The following is a 25,462-nucleotide window of genomic DNA, read 5'->3' on the forward strand; positions in this document are numbered from 1 at the left end:
TGGCTTGTTTTGGAAATCCTGCATAATACACAATTTAAAATGTCCTCATCACTGAAAAAGAAATAATCAATAAGCATAGGTGTCAACATACAGCCCATGGTTTTAGTCAACTATGGTTAAACTGGAGTAGTTATTTATTTGTACAAGTGATCTAAATGCTTCTTTCACACATGCAGTCCAATCAGTCCCTCTCCCACTAATGCGGCATGGCTCTATTTATAGGACTGCTAACGACTGAGGGTGACAGAATCGATTATTCAGACTGACTTTGACTCTACATTATTATGAGCTGTTATTTAATGACCAGAGATAAAAATATACATAGAGCCTAATAGAGCTGAGAGAAGACATGAAGGAATAGGAAGAAAGTTAAAGGGAAGATAATGTCTGTCTTTGTTAATCTATTACTGGTTTAAAAATATATATATATATATATATCGTTTCCACACTCAACATATATAGATTTGAGTTATGTAGACAGTAAATATTGTTGAGAGTAATGATAATTTGCCAGAGGGCAAGAGTGTTTGGTTAGGTAATGTCAGCCAGCTATACAATAATGCATGTAAAAAAAAAAAAACTAACAACAGGTTATTTCACTGAGTCATGAATACACAAATAAAGCTTTATTTTGTAGTATTCTATTACACAATTAACTAAAAGAATGTGTGGTTATTTCGGTTTTACATTGGTTGTACCCTATATTATTTAAATCATATGAAAGGAGAATGTGCGTCCTTGTCACAAACACCAAAGAAGAAGGGCATTAATTGACCGGATGTTACGAAAAAACTACAAACAACCCAAGCTGCTCAACATTTTCTGGAGCAAAAAAGCATTTTCTAGAATAACCATATCTGGAAAGCGATAATAAATCAGCTCTGGAACCGTATCAGACTATAAAAGAAAACTGGGACGGGAGAAGAGAAAGGTAATTTGATCTTGGCTTTTGTTTTACAAGCGACATATTCCTTTGATGATCATTACAATAACATTAGCTAGTATCTAGCTTGGATAACGTTAGCTATCTAGCCTGCCTATTAGTTTGCATTATTACATTGATTAGCTAGCTAGCTATCGTCCCCAGAATTATCACAACAAGACAAGTTAAAGCAACATTTACTGGTTTATGACTTGGGTATAATAAGTTTTGTATTGTTAGCTAGCTAACATTTCACCTTAGTTAGCTCTACTGGATTGCGAACAAAACTGCTATCAAGATAGCAATCTAGCTCACGTCAGCTGCACTACTGTAAGAGGCAGCTAATACTGTTCGTGTGCAGGACTAACGCTTTAGCGTTAATTGGCATAATACACAGAGTGACATTCAGAAATGGTGAAAAGGAAAAAGCATAATACTTTTTCGAATTATAACATTTTGAAGTATTTTCAAAACATGGATAACCAAACAGTAGCAAGCTTAGCTATGTAGCTAACGTTGTATACATAGCTAGCACAAGCAGAAAGGGAGCTTGCGCAGGCGCCACACAACGCGTCATGTCCCATTTCTAGCTAGACAAGTTAGATAAGATCTGGATCTATTGTAGCATTTCCCTTGTGATTAACTCAGGACTGTTTATTGTGAAGTTGCACCAGGGGATCAATTCTACAGAATTTGACATATTTGGATGATATAGCTTTGCCCTCAGAAAACCCGATGCCCCAAACCCCCCAGATGTCACTCAGACATACCAATTAACTAGTTACCAGGCAACTGTCAGTCCAGTCTGGTGAGGATGAAGTCTTCGATTAACCCATATTAATGGTGTTGCAATGTTTTACATACATTGTATCATCTTTGATATTCTGATCCATTAGTCTTGCCTCTGGGGAAATTATTGTATGTTTGCACCATAGATTGTGTCAGATCTAGCCTTTTCTAGTTAACATTCCAGTCTTTATAGCCTACTCTATTTCAGCTGAAAACATTTTGCTTGGCAAGGAGTGAAATTATGTCTTAACAGGTATGTAGACTATATAACATTTGCACTGAGGCAAAATACATGACTTTTTCCTCTTCACACAGGTGGGAGAGTTCTAAAAAACCATGGTGGAATATTATCAAATCTTAGGAGTTCAAAGAAATGCTTCTCAAGAAGACATTAAAAAAGCGTGAGTATCCTTGGGCTGCATATGCACTTCAAAACTCAGATATAGAAAATATGATCTTAATTCAGGCTCGTTTGCAACAGAAGGAAAATAATCCCACTGTGGTTGATGCATATGACTTTAAAAGAACATCCTGATAATCTCAGCCAGAATGTTTTACATGTCCTGCATTGAAGGAAAGTTCTTATGAAAATGCATGTTTAAATTAATCTGTTGTTTGTCAATAAATGTTGATCAATGCTGAGATATAGTGTCTACATCTCCATTTGTAGTCCTCTTAGAATAGCGGTCTAATGTATTTCTACACTTTCAGGTACAGAAAATTGGCACTAAAATGGCATCCAGATAAAAACCCAGAGAATAAGGAAGAGGCGGAGAAAAGGTTTAAAGAACTCTCTGAGGCCTATGAAGTTCTGTCAGATGGTAATTAGATTTAATACATTTTAAATGGTGTTTAAAGCTGGTATCCTTAGTCTACTTACCTATCCATACCTATCCAAAACACGGGTGGGATAACCGCTTTGTTATTGTCAAAATACCAAATCCCAGCTCTGTCCTGAGAATACATTATTTAAAATAAATGAATGTATGCATCTTTCCAAGGAATCAGTTTGACACAATTTTTCAGTGTACCAAACCGTTCTTAGGGGTATTTAGCGCATTGAGCTATTTTCTGCATGCAATTTGAGAAACACAGATCGCTCTGTCATAGTAGTCAGAGCCAGGGGAATGCAGGGTAAAGAATGGAGAGATCAGGCCAGTCATCAGGGGAACCCAGGCTTTAAGAATGGAGAGATCAGGCCAGTCATCAGGGGAACCCAGGCTTTAAGAATGGAGAGATCAGGCCAGTCATCAGGGGAACGCAGGCTTTAAGAATGGAGAGATCAGGCCAGTCATCAGGGGAACGCAGGCTTTAAGAATGGAGAGATCAGGCCAGTCATCAGGGAGGAACGTACGTGACGGGTACCAATTGTTTGTTTGCATGAAAGGAGATAATTGAAGAGGAAGTGATGTAGGGAGGAGAGAATAGATGGAGAAGAGGAAATAGGAAAAGAGGATAGAGGGGAAAGGAAGAAGAGATGGAGAGAGTAGAGGAGGTCTATAGGAGGGCATGGTAATAATTTAGCGCTTGGACATGGTTTGTAGGTCTATGTCAGGGGGCTAATGTTGTCCACCCCGCCCCCCAGGGCACCGCTCAACAACAACCCCCCCACAGCAAGAAACATTTCCAGAGCACACACTGCAGCACACAGATATTAGACCTAGATTGATTTTCCTATAAACTGTTGGCAAGCGTCAGGTATGTTACTTTTGAGGAATTTTACTCTTTTGAATGTGAGTTGATTCTTTTTTTTTTTTTTATTCTGCCATAGCCAACAAGAGGAACATATATGATCGTTATGGTAAAGAAGGCTTAACAACAAACAATGGTGGAGGTGGTAAGTTGTTTCCAGGCTATTGTCATCTTTTATAGTTTTAATTGTTAGTAACATAATTCTGCAATACAAAATTGAAACATTTTAGTATTTCCATTGACCCTACTCTCCTTTTGTGTTTTCATTTAGGTGGACATTACCACAATGGCGATCACTTCAGGGAAGGTTTTACCTTCCGCAATCCAGAAGATGTCTTCAGGGAGTTCTTTGGGGGTCGAGATCCTTTTGCTGATTTTTTTGGTAAGCATTTCTAATTTGACTATTAATAATACATCAGCCTGGGCAGATATGCATGACATTGAACTTCGGTTTTCCCTGTTTTATAGTTTCCAATATCAATGTCTCTGTCAACTTTGGGAATTAGCATCTGATCATATTAAAACTATGTTAGCCACGTTCAGTGCATAAGAGATATGACCTAGTCAATCATTTTTTGGCACTTCTTTGGCCATCTCCATTGGAGTTGCATTCTATTTTCTGTTGCACTGTATGTAGCCATGTGTATATTTATATTGTCTACTTTCCCAGATTTTGTACATTAGTCTTTTTTTTTTATGTGCTGAGCCTTTGGAATGTATTGAGACCCCTTCACTCTCTCCACATTTTGTTGTGTTTTAGTCTTAATTTATAATTGATCCAATCTATTGATCCATCAATCTACATACTGCTCCATAATGAGAGTGAGAAAACACACTCAGGTCCTTTATTCAGTACACCAATCACAGCTTTGAGTCTTCTTGTGTATGTCTCTACCTGAGTGGCTATTGGGCTGGTGGTTGCCTCCCAGACCAAGGTCCTTCTTCCCCAGGTAGTGTTCTTACTAAAATGTGGCACACGCTACCTTAGAAGGTGACATCTGGAGCTATCGAAATCTGCAAGTTTACACAACAAAGTAATCTAGCGTCTCAAGTCTTCCTTGATATGTCTCAGGAAAATGCATGGTAATGATCTTGAGGCATCTCCAGTATGATCAAAGGACATGGCAGGGTTGGACATTAATGATGGGGCGCTGGCCCGGGTCCAGTAACAAAACATGTGGGGCAAGTGGTTCTGAGACTCTTCTCTCCCTCTGTCCACTGACCAGATACACAGACATCAATCCAGTAATATAATGTAGCTAAATAATATCCTTATGCTTGTGGCCCATAAGTAATACAACACTTGCCTAGAACCAGTGTCATCATTTTCCTCTTGTCTGCAGATATTAATTTAAAGTTGTCTGAAAATAATATCAATAATTCATACATTGCCAAAATTCTGTGGTAATGTTGTCTAAAAGTGAACATTGATCCCTACAGAGGTGTTGTAGTTGGATACTATAGTTTTAAAGGCTTGTTCCAGCGATAGATCATTAATAATTTAGTTCAGAGCCTCTATTAAATTGCAGATTTACGTTTAGGATATTTCATTAACTTCAGTTGTTAGGTTATGCAGGTTTATTTATCTGAAAGCATGCAGATAAATACGAATTTATTGCATATTCACCCAGATACTAAACTTATATTCTCTCTTACTTTGTTTCAATTTCGTTGTATTCTGTGTCTTAACATCGCTGCACTCCATTCCACCAAGGAAAATAAAGTTGCCATTCCACCAAGGAAAATAAAGTTGCCATTCCACCAAGGAAAATAAAGGTGCCATTCCACCAAGTATTTGGCAAATAAAGGTGACTTTGGATTCTCTTCACACTTCATCTCCTTAAGGAGGGGATCCTTTTGGGGAGGAGTTCTTTGGTGGGGGGCGGAGGCACCAGAGGGGGGTGAGCAGGAGTCGGACGGGCGGACCCTTCTTCGGGGGATTCGGGGGCTTCCCACCATTCGGCGCTGGCTTCACGGCCTTTGACCCAGGTCAGAGAACACTGTTCCTAAATGAATGACGATTAACAAACTAGAAAAAATATTCACCAAACGTGTATGATGTTATTGTCTGAATGCCGTTTCACCGTTCCATTTGTTGGTAAGTACCTTGTCTATACTGCAAAATAAGGTTTACCACTACCAATCCAGAGCTATGGCACTGTTTGGAATACGGTCCATGAGTGAACGTCATCTCTGTTCCCTGACAGGTTTTACGTCTTTCGGTCACATGGGTCACATGGGTCAAATGAGTCCTATCGGCCATATGACTCACATGGGTCACATGGGTGGAGGTGGCCACGGCGGCTTCACTGCCTTCTCCTCCACCTCTTTTGGTGGCGGGGGCGGGGGCGGAGGAGGTGGGATGGGTAACTTCCGCTCTGTATCAACCTCCACAAAGTTCATCAATGGCAGGAAAATCACAACAAAAAGGTACTTTGGTCAGTCTTTTTAGCACACCGGGGTGTCTTTAACTGGGATGTATTCATGTGGGAAACGCAAAGAATGATCTGGTCTATTGAGCCATCGTTGATTATTTGGAGGTGCAGAATTATAGGAACACTGAAGTGTGTCTTCAATCCCCACTTTTAGAATTGTGGAGAATGGGCAGGAACGGGTAGAGGTGGAAGAAGACGGACAGTTAAGATCACTAACCATCAATGGTAAGGAGCAACCACTGCGACTGGATAACAAGTAATCTCCTGGAACATAGCCAGCACAAACTTGAGCTCAAAGAACAATGTTACCATTGTTTGGATGTATGTACTTTTGTTTTTCCCCTGTAAGCGTTTGTAGGTCAAAGTGTCCATTTAGGTAAATTTTAAATTTTCTATGCATTTTGTTAATGTATTTATGAATTGGAGCTGTCAACAGTTTGGCTCAGGATAGTCTTTTTTGCGTTTGCGGGACCATGGTGTAAGTTAGGACCAGAGAACGTCTGTTTGTACTGTCTTTCTGTATGCACTTCACTCTATTGCAGTCTGGCTCCGTGGGGGCGTTGGCTTTGATAGTATTTTGGACAAGGAACACATTGTGCATTTGGATAAAGCATGACTTTGCTTTTTAATCTGGGTTTTGACTGAGTGTTGAACTGGAAAATCTAACCCTTGCTTTAAAGAAAAAACCTGTTTACGACCTGACTGCTTGTCTAACCTTTGTTAGTAACATTTCTTTTGTAAATGCTGGTAGAAAGTATTAATGCTGTTTTATTTGTTCTAATACGAGTGTACTTTTGTTCATTTCAGCATGTATGCCAATAAATGTTGTTCAGTCGTAATGTTATTATTGCGTAAACATGCACAACCTAATGATTCATTATATAAATGATATATGAATATACAAGGAATTTTGTGTACTTTGTAAAACAATTAAAAATCAATAAATTTGAATTTCATCCTTTTTTGAGGATTGGACGGACAGTGTTGGGTGGCGTCGTGTGCCGTTTCTTAACCGAACAGGCAATTCAGTCATGAGCTGCTAAACGCTGCTTTGCTTTAGGAGGGCGGGCCGCTGTGTGTGACTACATGCTCCTGTACTAACTGCATGACCTTCTGCTCTGTCTTCCACTCATCTTTCTAGCTGTTATTTTTTCCTGTCTTCAATCTTTTCACCAAATAACCTTGTCTTGTCGTTTACTTGTCTATCGTAACAGTGTAAAGGCAGAGCCAACTGTTACCATATCACTGTCAGCTGAGTCAGTAATTAAGCAGGATGACAGCTACTTTGATAATGACAATACATATTGTAGTGTGGGTGTAGGCAACGTGACACAGGGCATGCATTTATTAATCTGGTTTATATCTCAACATGTTTCACTGCGTTGTTCGTCACTTGAGAAATGTTGGTTGCTGATAGAAATATGCCATGTTGAACAGACGTAGGTCTGTCCCACATTTCTCCTATGTTGTCCCATGACCATGCACCCTAATAAACCACAGCTTTCACAGTACAGCATGTTCTAGATTTTGCAAGATGTTGCAACGTCTTCGCTTTATCCACTGCTTTCTGTGAGTTTTTGTAATGAACTCTTCAACATTCATCCATCTGATGGTTGCACATGGGAATGTACATCCATGTCTGTCCAGATCCATGCATGGAAGTCCATTGGAGTGTTTCTCATTAAAGCCAGTGTCAACTGTAAAGGGGCAACTGGTACTTCTAACACCTCGTCCCTCTCCCCAGGAGCAAAGTCTAACGCTGCAGTACAGGCAGTCCAACAGGAGTGCAGACAAACTGTAACTGCACACTCCTCCAGTGACCCCGCCTCCCGGTCCCCTGTTCCCCGCCCTTATCACCATTTAAAGACTTCCTCCCACAGTCCAGACACACCAGAGGCGTGCCCAGCTCCAGGTTAGAAGCCCTTTGAATATGTTCCTCAAACACTGCCATAACTTTACAGTTGGCTGTTGGTAATGTTATTGGTTTACACGTTTCATTGTCATTGGGATTGTTTGCAAGCATTCAGTATTCAGTCAAAGTGGAATGGGTTGTATTTAGGGCCTTTCCCAGATGGTCTGTTAACTTAAATTGTAGTGTGTTTTTAATGTTTTTTTATTGCCATTAGTGATATGTTCTAGAAGCATTTAAAACAAAAAGCAAAATACTATATACACTACTGTTCAGAGGTTTCAGGTCACTAGAAAAAATTCCTTGTCTAGAAAATTCCTTGTTTTTCAAAAGAAAATTTTATGTCCATTAAAATAACATCAAATTCATCAGAAGTACAGTGGAGACATTGTTAATGTTGTTATTGACTGTTGCAGCTAGAAACTACAAACTACAACAAAAAAAATTCTATGGAATATCTACATAGGCATACAGAGGCACATTATCAGCAACCATCACTCCTGTGGTCCAATGGCACGTTGTGTTTGCTAATCCAAGTTTATCATTTCAAAAGGCTAATTGATCATTGAAAACCCTATTGTGCTGATGAAAGAAGCAATAAAACGTCTTTAGACTAGTTCAGTATCTGGAGCATCAGCATTTGTGGGTTTGATTACAGGTTCAAAATGTCCAGAAACAAATAACTTTTATCTGAAACTCATCAGTCTATGCTTGTTCTGAGTAATGAAGGCTATTTCATGCGAGAAATTGCCTAGAAACTGAAGATCTCATACAACGATGTGTAGTACTCCCCTCACAGAACCGTGCAAACTGGCTCTATCGAGAATAGAAAGGAGTAGGGGGCCCCAGAGCACAACTGAGCAAGAGGACAAATGCATTAGTTTATCTAGTTTGAGAAGCAGATGCCTCACAGGTCATCAACTGGCAGCTTCATTAAATAGTAGCTGCAAAACACCAGTCTCAATGTCAATAGTGAAGAGGTGACTCCAGGATGTTGCAAAGAAAATTCCATGTCTCAGACTGGCCAATAAAAAGAAAAGATTAAGATGGGTAGTAGAACACAGACACTGGACAGAGGAAGAACTCTGTCTAGATGGCCAATATCCTGAGCTGCCTCTTCACTGTTGACATTGAGACAGGTGTTTAACAATGCCTACAACATTAATAATGTCTACACTGTATTTCTGATCAGTTATTATTGTGGACGAAAATTGCTTTTAAAAAAACAAGGACATTTCTAAGTTACACCAAACTTTTGAATGGTAGTGTGCATGGGTATATAACTTCTGAAATAGTTTAAAACGAGTTGAGGTTGAAAAGAGTGCTTTATCAGTTGATGAAATCTTTCTAACCATTCAAATAAAGAACGGTCAATTTTCTTGTAATAATTTTTATTGTATAGGATTAGTTGATATTCAAGAACTGTTACAACACACTAGGTGTCTGCTAGTTCACTACATTAGTGGAGTTTTACATACATAAAGGCTAGTCCCGAGCTAAAAAAAAAGTCATTTTCAAAGTCTATATGTGATGATTTAGGGTCATTAGCCTTTTATATCATGATAATTAAGTCAGGTTATAGGCCAGCAGTCCTACTCTAAGGGCCAGTTTGGCAGGCACATATTTAGCATAGTCCATTGAGAATTATTATTATTATTTATTTTTTGTCCCAGACTAGAATTAATATATGTGCATAAAACCAACCCTATTACTCTTTGGGCTGGCCTTGGAATCGGAACTGAAATAAGCAATCCATTTGTCATGCATTTCTCTTCAGGCCACTGTGATAAGAAGAGGAAGAAACTATTGTCCATGCCGACAGTGGAGGTGAAGAAGAGGAAAACATAATGGATACACCATCAGATACTTGTACTCATACTCAGCATCCGAAACATGTCATTAATAGGTCAAAAACAAGCGCGCACACAAACATTTAATGTTAATGCATAATCATACTTTTCTAGTATATATCCTCAGACCAAATTTTAATAATATTCTAAAGCAAGGAGGATGTAAGTCTTTCTTCATTTTTAAAACATTAGTGAGAGTATCCCTTGACATTTACCTGAAAACCAATGCTTGGTTATGTATACAGTAGCATGTATACAGTGCATTTAATAGCAACCATCGCATGATAATATGCATTGTGATGGTTGTCACTTCCTGTTGGCCAAAGCCCTTAGTAATGGGCTCCATTTGGACTGAGAGGGTGGGTCCTTGTGTCTGTAGCCCCGGAACAGCTGAGGATCATCACCCTCCTCGGCCTCTGAACTGATCTCCATCTTCTGAAGGATCAGCTTCAACAGGTTGTGCTGATTTTCAATAGCAGTAGACATTTCTTTCATCCTGGAGAATACATAGCTTATCTATTTGAGTAGTCTCAAAAAGAATGCAGAATTGCAGCCCGTATTATGAAATTGGAAGAATGCACTTTAAATATTAATGCAATTTTAGATTCTAAAAAGGAAATGCAGATAACCAATGTAATGTTAATGATACTAGTGGTGTATTGCTCTGCTATTGACTTGGAATAAGACAAACACTTTGAATCACCTGTACTTCTGTTCAATGAGTTCCTGTTCCATAGTTGAAGGCAGATACGTGGGTTTGAGACATGTTCTCTCTGGCTCCACACCCAGCATTGATAATAACATTTCTCCCTGTAAAAGGAGATACAGATTATTAATTGCTAAGTTGTTTCCCAAGATCCCCCCCATGTCAAATATTTAGTGTCCTGTCATGAGTTTAGACAACCTCACTGTTTTTCCATTATTACTTTAATGTAGATGTCTTATTTCATTTAAAAATACTTTACCCTTACTGATTCAGAAAATATACACTAAATCCATACACACACTGAAAGTTTTAATTGCTTTAACAGGTTCTTAAAATGTTGTTCTGTTGGAAAGCTCTTACATTTTATACAAACATTAAAGGATGGCTAGTAACATTTTTCATCTCACATACCTTTCCACTTAAGGTTTTGTTTGGGTACTCAGTAAGAGACTTGTGGTCAACCCTCTTCATTAACCAGTATGGCATTTTTTCCTCAAGACTGGTGTGAAGCTCAATCTGTGGAGTAATTGTGTCTGATATAGCCATGTTAATAATAACAAATTCATTTATGTTGTCCTGGGAGTTAATCACTACTAAAGAGTTTGAAAAAACACAGGGGAAGACACACCTGCATTCCAATTTGCTTCAGCACAGCGTTCTCCTTTACCTCGGCTGTGTCACCAACAGCCAAGCCAATCTAGGTTACACAAAAGGGAATTATGCATAAACTAACAGCTGTTAACACATTTCATGTAGGTAAATGTCTTCAAGTAGGATTTGAGGTCTTACCAACAGGTTCATGAGGAGAATGGGCACAGCAAATGTAAACATCACAAAAATGCCGTAAGTCAAATATGGGAATGGCAGAATCTCTCCCCGAAATGGCTTTAGGATATTTTCTTGGTAGTTGAGTTCTCCCACCATCATGACGAATGTTTGAATAATTGCTAGTGGTATGCTAACACTGTTAGTTAAAAGTGTCTGGGGAAAAAAATGCAAAAAGAGATCTGACTATGACTTGTTGGCACAAGTAGAAATGTTGGCACAAGTTAACTTGCATTTGAAACACGTTTTCACAGACAAAACAACCCATACATTACACAATGCAGTAGCAAATGTCACTACAGGGGCTGGTCATAAAATTTGAATATCATCAAAAAGTTGATTTATTTCAGTAATTCCATTCAAAAAGTGAAACTTGTAGAATTTATACATTCATTCCAAACAGACTGATATATTTCAAGTGTTTATTTTTTTAATTTTGATGATTATAACTGACAACTAATGAAAACCCCAAATTCAGTATCTCAGAAAATGTGAATATTACTTAAGACCAATACAAAAAAAATATTTTTAGAAATGTTGGCCAACTGACAAGTATGAGCATGTACAGCACTCAATACTTAGTTGGGGCTCCTTTTGCTTGAATTACTGCAGCAATGCGGCGTGGCATGGAGTCGATCAGTCTGTTCAGGTGTTATGAGAGCCCAGGTTGCTCTGATAGTGGCCTTCAGCTCTTCTGCATTGTTGGGTCTGGCGTATCGCATCTTCCTCTTCACAATACCCCATAGATTTTCTATAGGGTTAAGGTCAGGCGAGTTTGCTGGCCAAGTAACAACAGGGTAAACCAGGTCCTTAAACCAGCTACTGGTAGCTTTGGCACTGTGTGCAGGTGCCAAGTCCTGCTGGAAAATGAAATCTGCATCTCCATAAAATTGGTCTGCAGCAGGAAGCATGAAGTGCTCTAAAACTTCCTGGTAGACGGCTGCGTTGACCTTGGACCTCTGAAAACACAGTGGACCAACACCAGCAGATGACATGGCACCCCAAACCATCACTGACTGTGGGAACTTTACACTGGACTTCAAGCAACGTGGATTCTGTGCCTCTCCTCTCTTCCTCCAGACTCTGGGACCTTGATTTCCAAAGGAAATGCAAAATTTACTTTTATCAGAGAACATTACTTTGGACCACTCAGCAGCAGTCCAGTCCTTTTTGTCTTTAGCCCAGACGAGACGCTTCTGACACTGTCTTGTTCAAGAGTGGCTTGACACAAGGAATGCGACAGCTGAAACCCATGTCTTGCATACGTCTGTGCGTGGTGGTTCTTGAAGCACTGACTCCAGCTGCAGTCCACTCTTTGTGAATCTCCCCCACATTTTTGAATGGGTTTTGTTTCACAGTCCTCTCCAGGGTGCGGTTATCCCTATTGCTTGTACACTTTTTTCTAGCACATCTTTTCCTTCCATTCATCTCTCTATGAATGTGCTTGGACACAGAGCTCTGTGAACAGCCAGCCTCTTTAGCTATGACTTTTTGTGTCTTGCCGTCCTTGTGCAAGGTGTCAATGGTCGTCTTTTGGACAGCTGTCAAGTCAGCAGTCTTCCCCATGATTGTGTTGTCTACAGAACTAGACTGAGAGACCATTTAAAGGCATTTGCAGGTGTTTTGGGTTAATTAGCTGATTAGAGTGTGGCACCAGGTGTCTTCAATATTTAACCTTTTCACAATATTCAAATTTTCTGTGGTACTGAATTTGGGGATTTCATTAGTTGGGAAGTGAAATGGGGTCTATAATTAAATAACCCAAAAATAGAAGGTATGGTATGTGTTCCTGTAAATGTACCGTGTTAGTCGTCAGGGTGTAGAAAGATAAGGCAAATGCCAGTAGCAGGAAGAAGAACAGGACAGTGATGCTTAACAGAGTTTTAGCAATCTCTGAAAACATCACTATGTAAATCCCGACTCTTTCAAACCTGTGGACAAAGAGGCATTTGATTTATTGACAATACCTCTGCTCAATTCACAGTACATGTATGATTCTTCAGACGGGTCTCCGTAAACCTGTGCTATTTCATCTTCAAACAATAACTTACCGTTGGAAATAGAGGAGAAAGTTGATCCAGGAGAGAAGAACAGCCACCGCCCCGACCTCCCAGTGCCAGGTGTCCTTCTGGTTCATCAGCAGAGGGATGATAAACAACATGGAACTGACGGCAGCTCCCCAGTCCAATGCATTGTTCACCACACGGAAGTACTTAAAACCCTTCAATAGAAAATAAATCACACCTCCTTCCATTTCAATGTTGCCGCACATTCAGGGGCAGCACTGACTGAAATTCGAACCCAGGACAGTCAACACAACACGTTAGCAGTTACGTCGAGAGATCCAAACCCCTCGACTCTCATGAGGTTCACACTGAGCACGTGACAGCTAATTTATTTGAAATCCTGTTGAGTTAATACTAGCAGGTGAGTACAACAGATTGAGGCAACGGTGATTTAAAGAGCTACATGTTTCCATCCTTACCTGCTGGGCTACCTGGACCAGCTCCTTGCCAATGGTGTACAGGTTCATGACAAGGACCAGGAATATGCAGGCAGTGGTTATGTAAGATAGCTGTGAAGTTGGAGAGGCACTTACTGCATTGCAATATAAACACAATGGAGCAGAAGGTTAATGTCTGGCTTAGGATGTACAGTGGGGCAGAAAAGTATTTAGTCAGCCACCAATTGTGCAAGTTCTCCCACTTAAAAAGATGAGGCCTGTAATTTTCATCATAGGTACACTTCAACTATGAGAGACAAAATGAGAAGAAGAAAAACTGATAAATCACATTGTAGGATTTTTTATGAATGTATTGGTAAATTATGGTGGAAAATAAGTATTTGGCCAATAACAAAAGTAAATCTCAATACTTTGTTATATACCCTTTTTTGGCAATGACAGAGGTCAAATGTTTTCTGTAAGTTTTTACCAAAAAGTTATTTTTTGGTTTAATCTGACCATATGACATTCTCCCAATCCTCTTCTGGATTATCCAAATGCTCTCTAGGAAACCTCAGACTGCAGGATTTGAGTCCCTAGCGGCATAGTGTTTTACTGATGGTAGCCTTTGTTACTGTGGTCCCAGCTCTCTGCAGGTCATTCATTAGGTCCCCCCGTGTGGTTCTGGGATTTTTGTTCACCATTCTTGTGATCATTTTGACCCCACAGGGTGAGATCTTGCGTGGAGCCCTGGATCGAAGGAGATTATCAGTGGTCTTGTATGTCTTCCATTTTCTTGTAATTGCTCCCACAGTTGATTTCTTCACACCAAGCTGCTTACCTATTGTAGATTCAGTCTTCCCAGCCTGTTGCAGGTCTACAATTTTGTTTCTGGTGTCCTTTGACAGCTCTTTGGTCTTGGCCATAGTGGAGTTTGGAGTGTGACTGTTTGAGGTTGTGGACAGGTGTCTTTTATACTGATAACAAGTTCAAACAGGTGCCATTAATACAGGTAGTGAGTGGAGGACAGAGGAATCTCTTAAAGAAGTTGTTACAGGTCTGTGAGAGGCAGAAATATTGCTTGTTTGTAGGTGACCAAATACTTATTTTACTGAGGAATTTACCAATAATTTCATTAAAAATCCTACAATGGGATTTTCTTTCTCATTTTGTCTCTCATAGTTGAAGTGTACCTATAATGAAAATTACAGGCCTCTCTCATCTTTTTAAGTGGAAGAACTTGCACAATTGGTGGCTGACTAAATACGTTTTTGCCCCACTGTAAGTGTCCTCATACTGTACTTTGTCAATGGAGGTGTTCAGCTTGCTGTCTGATGGGTGGATACTGGTGACATTGGTGTTAAGGTGGGGCTTCAGGGCATGGATGATGTGAGTCAGAGGCAGCAGTCCAAGACAGTACATGGCCAGGTTGAGCAGGTGCACTTTGATGCCGTATGCATTCCTAAACAGATCGAACCATGTGGTGAGTATTTCAAGTTGCGCGTCAGTACGTTTGGAGTACACTGCTAAAAAAAAAAGGACGCAATCATCAGAGTATAACACCAAGTCAATTAAACTTCAGGGATATCAATCTGTCCAGTTAGGAAGCATAAGCGATTGAGAATCATTGTCACCTGTTTTGGTGCAAATGAAAGTGACAACATGAGGACCGGAGAGGCAACCAGAAGACAACCTCCAAAAAGGGAATTTTTGGCGGTACCTGCAGCCCATTCAGGTTGCACAGGTTGTCCAGCTCCTCCAGGATGGCAAATCCATATGTGCCATCACAAGAAGATCTGCTGTGTCTCCCAATACACTCTCAAGAGCTTGGAGAAGAATCCATGTGACAGCCCATTACATGAGGAGAGCTGGACAGGGCTTTAGAAGAGCATCAACCCAGCAGCAGGACCGGTATCTGCTCCTTTGTGTTAGGAGGAACAGGAGGAGCACTGCCAGAGCCCTACAAAATGACTTCCTGTGGGCTACTAGTGTGCATCTTTCTGACCAAACTGTCAGAAACAGACTTGTGTCATGAGGGCCCGATTTCCTCTAGTAGGACCTGTGCCCACAGCCCAGCACTGTGCATGCCCAGTTGGCATTCGCCAGAGAACTCCAGAATTGGCAGGTCCACCATTGTCACCCCATTCTCTTCACAGATGAGAGGAGGTTCACACTGAGCACGTGACAGACATGAATGAGTCTGGAGACTCTGGTGAACGTTATGCTGCCTCCAACATCATCCAGCATGACCGGTTTTGAGGTGGGTCAGTGACGGTCTGGGGAGGCATATCCTTGGAGGGCCACACAGACCTCTAATTGCTAGCCAACGGTACCCTGACTACTGTTAGGTACTGTGATTAAATCCTCAGACCTATCATCAGGCCGTACACTGGTGCAGTGGGCCCTGGGTTCCTCCTGGTGCAGGACAATGCCCGGCTTCATGTGGCCAGAGTGTTTAGGCAGTTCCTGGAAGACGAAGGCATTGATGCTATTGGCTGTCCCTCTTGTTTCCCAGACCTGAATCCAACTGAGATCCTCTGGGATGTTATGTATCGGTACATCCGACATTGCCAAGTAGCGCCACAGACTGTCCAGGAGCTCACTGATGCCCTGATCCAGGTCTGGGAGGAGATCCCCCAGGACACCATCCGTCATCTCATCAGAAGCATGCCCTGACGTTGTTGGGAGTGCAAACAGGCACCCGGGGGCCATACACACTACTGAGTCACATTATGAGTTGCCATGATGAAATTCACGCATTTTAGAAAAGCCTGGGATTTCAGTTGTTTACTTTGATTTTCGATGTGAGTTTGACTCCAGTCCTCAATCAGTTGGTGATTTTGGTTTCCATTGACTGCCGTTACGTCATTTTGTACAGTAAAGATTTTGATCTTTAATATATTTTGTTCACCAAGACCCAATTTGTGATTTAGGTGTTCCCCTAATTTTTTTGAGCAGTGTATTAACTGCTTTATGTGTTAGCTGGGTATAGGTGGCCTTCAGCTGGAACTGGTCAACTGTGGTTAAGACAGTCGTGGAAAATGTATTTATTATTAGGTCCTTACCTGTTCATTATTCGGTTAGGTCATTGTACTCTGTATGCTTGAAACATTATGTATACTAAAAGACTTGTCATTCCTTGTCAAGAACTCTTGATGTCTCTACCATATTCAGGGGCAGTGTAATGGGTGTAGCAGTGTCACGCACCATTTCATTTTCAGGTACTTCTTGCAGACAGGATGGGTGAGAAGCTCAATGCGGTTATATCGCACCATGGCCTAGTAAAGAAATAAGATGAACACTAGATAATAAGTATAAGATAGACACTAGATGATAAGTGAAACATCTATTTTCCTTTCCTCTCTCCAACCACATATTGTGTTGAGTTATTTGTGACACTGCGCAACTGTCCGTCAGTCGGGAGCATATAACCATGTCCCATTGAGTTTTACCGTGGATAGGCTACTCACGTTCAGAGCAGCGAGAGGCTGAAAGTAGTAGCTTTTGTCTGTTTTTGCCAGCTTAATATATTCCACGGGAGCTTGTAGCCATTTGAAACTGTACTCGATCTGGGGATTAAAACATTTTGTATTCCATTATATAACATTAAAACAAATGAGCAACTGGAGTATATTTTTCTTTTGATAATACATAAGAAACAGCAATTCATCTGAGTTTTAGGATAAAAAGTAGCATAAAATTGTGAATAGACAGAACAAACGTACCGAGTAGTTGTAACAATTCTCATCATCATCTGATTCTTTCACACAAGTGTCCAAAAGATGCTGTGGAGAAACAGCAATGCCTTTCCAATATGCTGACTGGGCAATGGGAAATGTTTTTCTATCCATTTTCTTCATGTCTATTTTTTAATAGCCTACAACTTACCTTAAAGCTCTCTGGAAGAAACTCTATCATTCCAAAGACAACACATTGCTTACTAGAATTCCGTTTGAACATCATCATAGCCTCTGTACATCTGAAACAGACAGGTTGCACGTTGACATTACGTGGCAACATGTTGTTGTCATTCAGTCCAAATGAATACCAATCATCAAACACTTCATCATACTGTCAAACCAAGTAACTGCAGTGACGCTACAGTTCCGACTACGTATCCGCTCCGTATATATAAACCATGGACCAACCTGTCACTGTTGATGACAGCGATGGTAGCATCTTTTCGGCCGTTGAGAACCGCTTCGTGGAGGAAGGACGCGTCGCTCTTGTTGAGCATTATCTTGGCACCTCTATTCAGGAGCAGCGTCACTGCGGACGCATGGCCCTGTCTGGAAGCCAGGTGTAACGCTGTGTTCTGGACCAAAAGAAAATGTCTAAAACTACCAACAATGGTTAACTGCCACCACAACCTCTTTCTGAAAGAAGAATAAAAAACCACGCCCCCTCAAGCGAAGTAAAAGGATGCCGACAGATATTAGGGTAAGGGATTATGGGTGGGGGATACAGACCAGGTTGTCGTCGGTTTTGTCCAGCAGTTTGTAATTGAAGGCCAGCAGAATGCTCATGGTCTGGGTGTAGCCCTCCGCTGCCGCGTGATGTAGACATGTCCAGCCTTTGTAATCGCTGGAGTGTCATACAGAAAACACGAATTACAGCTGCAATCGATTCAAAAAGCAACGTGTAACCAGATGACAGGGGACCTTGGCCGTCGTGCGAAGACAGCAACCCGTAACTGGGGGTCAAAGTGCCTGCAGGGCTCCTGTAAGGGTTCACTGTCGAGGTTTGGGAGGTCTGCACCTGTGGAACAGAGCCCCTTTTCTCAGCAGCAGCTTCACCACTTTGACGTGGCCGCCGCGGGACGCCAGGTGGAGGGGTGTCCTCCCCTTCTCATCGCCCTCATTCAGTAGCCGGGGGTTAGTCAGGCCCTCCAGGAGTCTGAGGCAAGTGTTGATCCTCCCATACCTTAAACAAAAAATATTCATCAGAAACTAGTGTTGATCCTCCCATAACTTAAACAGAAAATATTCATCAGAAACTAGTGTTGATCCTCTCATACCTTAAACAGAAAATATTCATCAGAAACTAGTGTTGATCCTCCCAAACCATAAACAGAATACCTTCTGGGAGGATTGGTAGGATTTTTCTTTTTTTTTTACACACATAAATAATTATGATCTTGTTGAACATAATTAGGAAAATGACAGGTCAACAGGGCATTATAAAATGTTAAGCGGTTTCAATTTATTCTGAAGTAACTCACTCGGCTGCGAAGTGCAGTGCTGATTTGTTCTGATTAGACTTCTGTTCTGGAGAGACATTTAGACTGAGCATGTTCTCCACTGACTCTGGGATGCCCAGCCTGCAGGCATAGTGCAGAGGAGTGCAACCCTCATTGTCCTCTGCGCTCAGGAGCTCTCTCACGTTGCTGTGCTGTACCAAGAGACAATATGATATTGTTGGCATATCATGAGTCAAACCATGCATCATTCTCAATTCAAATGAGTTTTGCTCTACATGTCAAAGCTAGAATACACAGTCTTAATATTTAACCTGGGTTAATAGAAAGCCTGACTAAATTATTTGATCTATTTCAAAGTGTTTTCTACACTAGGTGGCAGTAACACACTGCGCTAGTTCTGGAAAGCTGCCCCAAGAGCCCAATTAAAAATGTCGATTTTGAGAACATGTTACTTTGCCTTTTAAGTTTTAACATGAATCTTAATGTTATTTTAGAGACTTCACCCCTGCTATAAAAACTTGGATGTGATGTAACGCAGTTTAAAAAAGTACCTGTAAGACTTCTGATGGAAGGTTGTTCAGACCTTTAGGCTGCAAGACGGCGAGGTGAAGGAAATTGCAGCCATATTTGTCTTTCATTTTCAAATTAGCCCCTGGACCAGGATATGATCACCATCATTATGACAAAACATGCAATATAGTAAACTAGGAAAAACATACGACTCTCCTTTGAGAAACATACCATGAGAAAGGAGAAGTTCCACGGTTTTCCAGGCACTACAGCTTGTTGCCAGAAGCAGTGGGGTGTGACTCTTACAGTCAGTGACATTAATGTCTGCTCCCTGTCATGGAGGAAACAGAAGTAATTTCCATGTTCTAAACACCACTTACTTTTGCAGAAATAGCAGTGGTTTGTCCTGAGGTCCACAAACTATTAGTTTGTCCTGAGGTCCACAAACTCAGCATATCCATACTTTTTTTGGTTGTTTTTTTTGCGTTTACCTTAGAAATAAGGTATTCGATCAATTCACAGTTGTCAAACATCGTTGCCCTGTTGATGAAAAAGATTATAAGAGGGTCAGATCATTTATTCCGGGCCAATCTTTTCTGACGAAGTCAAGGAACATTCAGTCAACGTCTTACTTATGCAGCGGAGTTTGGAGAGCTCCATCTCGGATATTGATTACATCACTGCCTTCATGGTATTTGGATAGCAAAAGTTTCACAGCTTCAGTTGCTCCCTGGGTGCAGGCAAAGTGGAGGGCTGTGGATTTGTCACACTGTAAAGAGAACCACAAAGGCATGACCGATATTGCAATTACTGAAATCAAATTGAATTGATGTCAGGATATTACAGACAGCGTCTGGTTTCCCCTAATTCGATATTGGGTGGTTTTGGTCATCGTCCATTGTCTCGTGGGAGTAACTAAAACTGATAATGTACAATTATGGGTGGATGCTATGGATGCATGAACATTCAGTTCTAGGAAATCTTCGAATTAATTCCAGTAACTTTAATATGTGAATTGTTTTCTATTTGAATAAATGTATTATTTATGTTCATGCTATGAATAATCTAAACATATGATACTATGTTTCATTATAATATATTTTACTGTTAGTTCGACACACTTAAACTGGGTTTATGAATCATATACCCAAACCAAGTTCCAGAATGAGGACATTCACCACATCCCATTGACATGATTTTCACAAAAATATCTGTTTTACTTGAACTATTTTACAACACCATAAACACAACTTCAATAAAACACTGCCATTCAATATATCAACTGAAATAATCTTCATTCTAAAACTTTCAACAAACAGCTGTCAAAAAGTAAGCTCACCTGTGTCTTAGAACAATGGATGACAATGTAAGAGAGAAGTAGATAGTAAGAATGAAGGCACTCTTAATGACATGTGTGACACTGTATAAGGGAAGCTGGTCTGAGAATGCAGTCGGACCATAACCGTTTCACTGTTGCATCAATTGTCCTGACTTCTTTGATTACTATACTGACGACAGTTTTCTGTACTCTGGTTCTATATGCATTAGCACAACCAGGACACTATAAGTTCATTGCATAACATCAGACCTGTTTTCATACTCTATAAAACACACTGTTTGTATCTTTGGGGAATCAAGAGACACCCATTGATGGTAATAGACCACACATGATTTCTGAGGCCCAAGAACTAAACATTGTGAAAGTGGTAATTAAAAACAACCTTACACATTCAAATAAATGTAGTCAAGTAGGATAATTCAACAAAATGCAATTTTTAAGGTAAAGATTGATTTCATGTTTTTGTGTTGCTTTTAAGGGGAACATCAGTTTATAAGGCAGGTGGCATGATTTTAATTTGAATGTTTAGTTTTATGTGAGATTTGGTGAATGTGGTGTGGGTTTCTAGGTGTATGTTTATAGGTTTAAGAAAATGTAGTACAGATTTAAGAAATGTGTGTCAGCAGTTGTGAAAAACTGTAAGAAGTCTTCAAAATAAATGTTTATGTGGTTCAGAAGTTTTCAAATTGGGTGGGATGTTGAAATCAAGATACATGAAACTTCTGTACATTATACAGTTGCTGAAGGTACAGCCTGAAGAACTATTAACATATCCACAGCAAAAACGTTAGTTCATTACCAATTGACATACCTGTTGTTGGTCCATTTTTGCTCCCTGTTCTATACAGAGTTTGATGACCTCTAGGTTTCCCCCACGCACAGCTAGATGTAGAGGACTGCTGTATGACTTGTCCAAGTAGTTAATGTGCTTTTCAGTGGAGCAACCCAGCTCCTCACCTTCAACAGGGTATGTGAACAAGAATGATCTAATGACTCTCTCTTGACTACCAAAATACGGAAACAAAATGATTTTGAGGGCAATCATGAAACAGTCAAGGGATTTTGGACCTGTTTATCAGCCCTTGTTTCCTATTTACCTACCTTTCTGAAGAAGAACCCGCATTGACAGTTCAGCCCCTGCGAAAGCTGCTTTGTGTATCGGATAATGACCAAGCTTGTTCTGTTGACATAGTCTGGCACTGTATTTAAACTGTGAAAAACAGGTTTAATTAGTGCCGTTCTTAATAAATATATTCCCAAAATCCTCAAATAGGGAGTGAATAATTAATTCAAATTCATATTTAATTAAACCATTCTTCTTGGTCAAAGGAGCAAGCTAAGTATGACAAATATAGTGTACAGTGGGCATATATTGAATCTTTCCATACAAGTATGTGGAGAGCTTCATGGTTGTCAATAGAGCAGGCCATCATTACAGGGGTGTTTCCCAGCTCTCCCTCCAGGTTGACATCTGTGTTGTTGTGAGACAATAACAACTGTGGGAAAACAAAACAAAATATTTTTCTGTGATAGATTCACAAACACATGTAATGGAATATTGTATATTCTTACATTAAATGTTATTATGCTGTCTGAATAATAGTCCACAGAGGTGAACTGGAACTGTTTTGGGGTGATAATGGTCTATAATAATAGTGTGTTGGAATATAGATGTGTTATACTAACAGTATAATGGAATAGAGGTATGATATAGTAGCTCTTTAATAGCTCTTTACTAGAATGGAGGTGTGTTATATTAGAAGAGCACTAGAACAGAGGTATTTTATAATAGTAGTGTATTAGAATACATATGTGTTATAATACAGTAGCAGTGTATTAGAATATAGGTTTGTTATTTTCTCAGTGTATTAGAATATAGGTGTGTTATTTTCTCAATGTATTAGAATATAGCAGCATTGTAATTGCAGTTTTATACTGTAGAGGTCCATTATAATAGCAGTGTATTAGAATATAGGTGGGTTATAATTGCAATTAGAACAGAGCTGTATTATGACAGCAGGCATTTAAATAATCGGATATATGTGTTTTATAGGTGTTTTAAATAATCAATATATTGGAGTATAGGATAATTATATAATAGCAATATAATATAATAGAGTTGAATTGGAGGTCTGGTGAGGAAGGCACCTCTACGAGGGCATTGTGCCCAAGCCTGACAGCCATGTGCAGGGGAGACCTGAGGCTGAGGTTCCGGATGTTTGGGTCGGCCCCCAAGTCCAGCAGACAAGCACAGCTCTCTCCCTGGTTCCTCTGCACAGCCCAGTGCAGTGGAGTGTTGCCTCGGTCATCAGTGGCACTCAGCTCTTCACAAAGATTACAAATAGAGAACTACGTAAAAATACTTTTCAATAAATTGAAATCCATCAATCCATCCACGGAACAGGGTAGAATGGGAGAAACGCCCATGTTTCAACAAAGATTTTCATCAAGACTTGTGGCACTAATGCATAATTAAATACAGTACAGAAATACAGGATTAATTGAAGAAGTCTACCGTCCAGACCAGCCAACTGCACAATGAGCTTCAGGGTGCCGATGTGCCCGTGTGAGGAGGCATAGTGCAGAAGGCTGGCGTTGGTTTGGTCACGGATCCCCAGGTGGGCTGGGTGTTTTTCCAAGGCTGCAGAATCTCCTTGTTGAGCCCACTATAGAAGATTTGAAAGATTCAGAACAACATCCTAGTGTAGTACATATTGACCTGGAATACAGTACCAAATCGGTTCCATCGACCACTACACATGGCAAGTACATGGTACCCTGTACTGGGTTCTGTTATACTGCAGTTAATTTGACAGAAAAGGGTAAATGAAAACCAGAACAATCCCTCTTTGTAATGTTTTTCATATTACATAAATGATTGCTTTCCAACTGAATGCAAAAAGGCAGAGTAACCATTCGGATAGACAACTTGATTTACCTCAAATAATTTGTTGGAAATCTCTGTTGCGCCATTTCCATCCAACCCAGCCTGGTAGGACTTGTCCTGCAGCATCGCATCTGTCTTTGGCGAGTTAACCAAGTTTTTCATTTCAACGTTACCTCAGGGACCCCATGCGGTTTGCTTTGTGACTGAACATGTGCAATAATTGTATGCCCTAGAATCGGTTAGAACAGAGACTCAATTCAATTGGAAAATAAATATGTATACATACAGCACCAGTCAGAAGTTTGGACACACTTCACCCATTCAAGTGAACAGGTAGGTGTGCTTGAACCTTTGACTGGTAATTGTATTTGTATTAATTGCAATAACACTGTGTGAAGGCTTAACCCACTGAGTGTACATAAATATACTGTGTAAACATATTGCCTGCTGTAAAACATTGTTCAATGTCAATCAATGAGCTCATATTCTTACCTTGATGTTGTCCGGTGTGAGATGAGATGCTTGTGTCTGCTGGTATTGAGAAGGTGGTTTATATAGAGACAGACAGATTGAATTACATAGCATATCGTTTGGTAGAGACTGGAATGACACCGGACGGGGCTATTATCCTAATGCAAATGTTTGTCTCTCCTGGCCACAGACAAGGCATTTATTTGGACAATCATTCTTGAAAAACAACATTAGCTGAAGAGAAGCGGTATTATAAAGTATTTTAATTGCTTCTTACAGCACTACGGTTATCGTATATTTTCAGCTAAAAACCAAAATCAATAATTATCTCTGTTCCTAATGGTGTTGCCTCTTCCCTGAGCTCTTCCCTGACTACAAATGATGTAATCACCACAATGGAATGGCCTTATTTTCCTATGTTTCATATGTAGCATATAGCCGGTCCCATATTGCTCAGTAGCATATTACTTACAACACTATTATTGTAATTCCCACAGGGGGGCTGTATGTGAAAGTACGACACTCTAGATAAGAGCATCTGCTAAATAACTTAAAACTCAAAGAGCTGAGCATCTGTTTTACTCATCGTATAATTAAAACACATTGGCATAAAGAATAAAGTATGTTTGTATCTGTGACTAGAGGACTGCTCTACTAAGTGGTGGTAGGTAAAGTATCATTGTCTTAGTCTATTGTTGTCTAGTACTGTACTGTATATTGCTTTAGTTAGGTCCATGTACTTTAATTACCTCACCAATCCCACACGGAAAACTCATGCAAAACATATGCACATATACAGCTTTGGAAAAAATTAAGATACCACTCATCATTTATCTTAAACCAGCATGTCTACATGTATGGCAGCCATTCCATTCCAATGTCTGTTAAATTCCAACACAGGTACACCTCATTTTACTTAATGAGGTACTGATTAGGTGATTACCTGAACCAAATCGAATTTAACAAGGAAAAGTATAAAAACCACTGCTGTGGTCATCACCATCATCTTGCAATAGGCTCTGTGCACCAGCATAGTGAGGAACTTCCGCTTTTGTCTAGAAGTCGGTATTGCAGTTTCTAGTTTAATTACTAATACTCATCCGCATTAGTAAACACCTAAACTCACAACAAGATGAGTGATGCTGTTGTACGGGAAAAAATGAAATATAATGTACGTGACTCATTTAAGTTTCAAGGTACGAGTGGGGCATAATTTTAATCAGGAGAATGTCCTCTTTTTAATAAAATATGGCTTGGGCCATTCAATGACTTCAAAGGCTATACTTTTTATATACTTCCACGTAACGCAGGTTAAAGTGCAATTAATACCATATAGGACCAGATGTTTACTTCCTATGCCAGTTGTTATTTTTCAGTTTCGTTGTGAAATGAGGTTACAGTGGGTAAAATAAAAAAAGGAGACCCTGTTTTGGTGCTTTTTTAAGGCTATGGAATTTTAAGCTTCATTCAGGTTAGAAGAGGCT

General features: G+C 40.0%; 2 protein-coding genes across 3 annotated transcripts; one reads left to right on the forward strand and one right to left on the reverse strand.

Annotated features, from left to right (window-relative positions):
- The first annotated feature begins 764 nt into the window (after nucleotides 1-764).
- Nucleotides 765-10,699, forward strand: dnajb6a (DnaJ heat shock protein family (Hsp40) member B6a). Of its 2 annotated transcripts, XM_010894041.4 has the most exons (10): nucleotides 766-931; nucleotides 2,027-2,112; nucleotides 2,423-2,532; nucleotides 3,483-3,548; nucleotides 3,675-3,785; nucleotides 5,249-5,392; nucleotides 5,611-5,833; nucleotides 5,993-6,063; nucleotides 7,583-7,750; nucleotides 9,525-10,699. In XM_010894041.4, exons 2-10 carry the CDS (start codon nucleotides 2,048-2,050, stop codon nucleotides 9,593-9,595), a joined length of 1,029 nt encoding a protein of 342 aa, XP_010892343.1. In that variant the 5' UTR covers nucleotides 766-931; nucleotides 2,027-2,047; the 3' UTR covers nucleotides 9,596-10,699. The 2 variants fall into 2 exon arrangements, with proteins under 2 accessions (XP_010892345.1, XP_010892343.1); XM_010894043.4 differs by lacking the exons at nucleotides 7,583-7,750; nucleotides 9,525-10,699 and having other exon boundaries at nucleotides 765-931; nucleotides 5,993-7,571.
- On the reverse strand, nucleotides 9,904-24,020 carry trpa1a (transient receptor potential cation channel, subfamily A, member 1a). The gene is made up of 28 exons (XM_034291290.1): nucleotides 24,000-24,020; nucleotides 23,559-23,736; nucleotides 23,136-23,286; nucleotides 22,769-22,944; nucleotides 22,009-22,116; nucleotides 21,722-21,830; nucleotides 21,432-21,577; nucleotides 19,914-20,050; nucleotides 19,773-19,821; nucleotides 19,513-19,612; nucleotides 19,323-19,423; nucleotides 18,793-18,962; nucleotides 18,330-18,494; nucleotides 18,041-18,155; nucleotides 17,720-17,886; nucleotides 17,460-17,550; nucleotides 17,297-17,356; nucleotides 17,042-17,140; nucleotides 16,779-16,849; nucleotides 14,874-15,033; nucleotides 13,614-13,703; nucleotides 13,180-13,349; nucleotides 12,930-13,059; nucleotides 11,093-11,284; nucleotides 10,932-11,000; nucleotides 10,804-10,836; nucleotides 10,301-10,407; nucleotides 9,904-10,093 (listed from the first exon to the last, which is right to left on the reverse strand). The coding sequence occupies exons 2-28, from the start codon at nucleotides 23,667-23,669 to the stop codon at nucleotides 9,904-9,906; spliced, it is 3,267 nt and encodes a 1,088-aa protein (XP_034147181.1). The 5' UTR covers nucleotides 23,670-23,736; nucleotides 24,000-24,020.
- Nucleotides 24,021-25,462: the final 1,442 nt, after the last annotated feature.

Source organism: Esox lucius, chromosome 3 (genome assembly GCF_011004845.1).
Source record: "Esox lucius isolate fEsoLuc1 chromosome 3, fEsoLuc1.pri, whole genome shotgun sequence".
Taxonomy (NCBI): domain Eukaryota; kingdom Metazoa; phylum Chordata; class Actinopteri; order Esociformes; family Esocidae; genus Esox; species Esox lucius.

Bases quoted from the DNA above. Each gene is read 5' to 3' on its own strand.
- dnajb6a (XM_010894041.4), top strand. From the start codon at position 2,048: ATGGTGGAATATTATCAAATCTTAGGAGTTCAAAGAAATGCTTCTCAA. The intron at 3,786-5,248 runs GTAAGCATTTCT...CATCTCCTTAAG, and splicing joins TCCTTTTGCTGATTTTTTTG to GAGGGGATCCTTTTGGGGAG. The intron at 7,751-9,524 runs GTTAGAAGCCCT...ATTTCTCTTCAG, and splicing joins AGAGGCGTGCCCAGCTCCAG to GCCACTGTGATAAGAAGAGG.
- trpa1a (XM_034291290.1), bottom strand. From the start codon at position 23,669: ATGAAAAACTTGGTTAACTCGCCAAAGACAGATGCGATGCTGCAGGAC. The intron at 13,704-14,873 runs GTACAGTATGAG...CCAACTTCACAG, and splicing joins TGAACACCTCCATTGACAAA to CTATCTTACATAACCACTGC. The intron at 13,060-13,179 runs GTAAGTTATTGT...CTTTGTCCACAG, and splicing joins TTTCTCCTCTATTTCCAACG to GTTTGAAAGAGTCGGGATTT.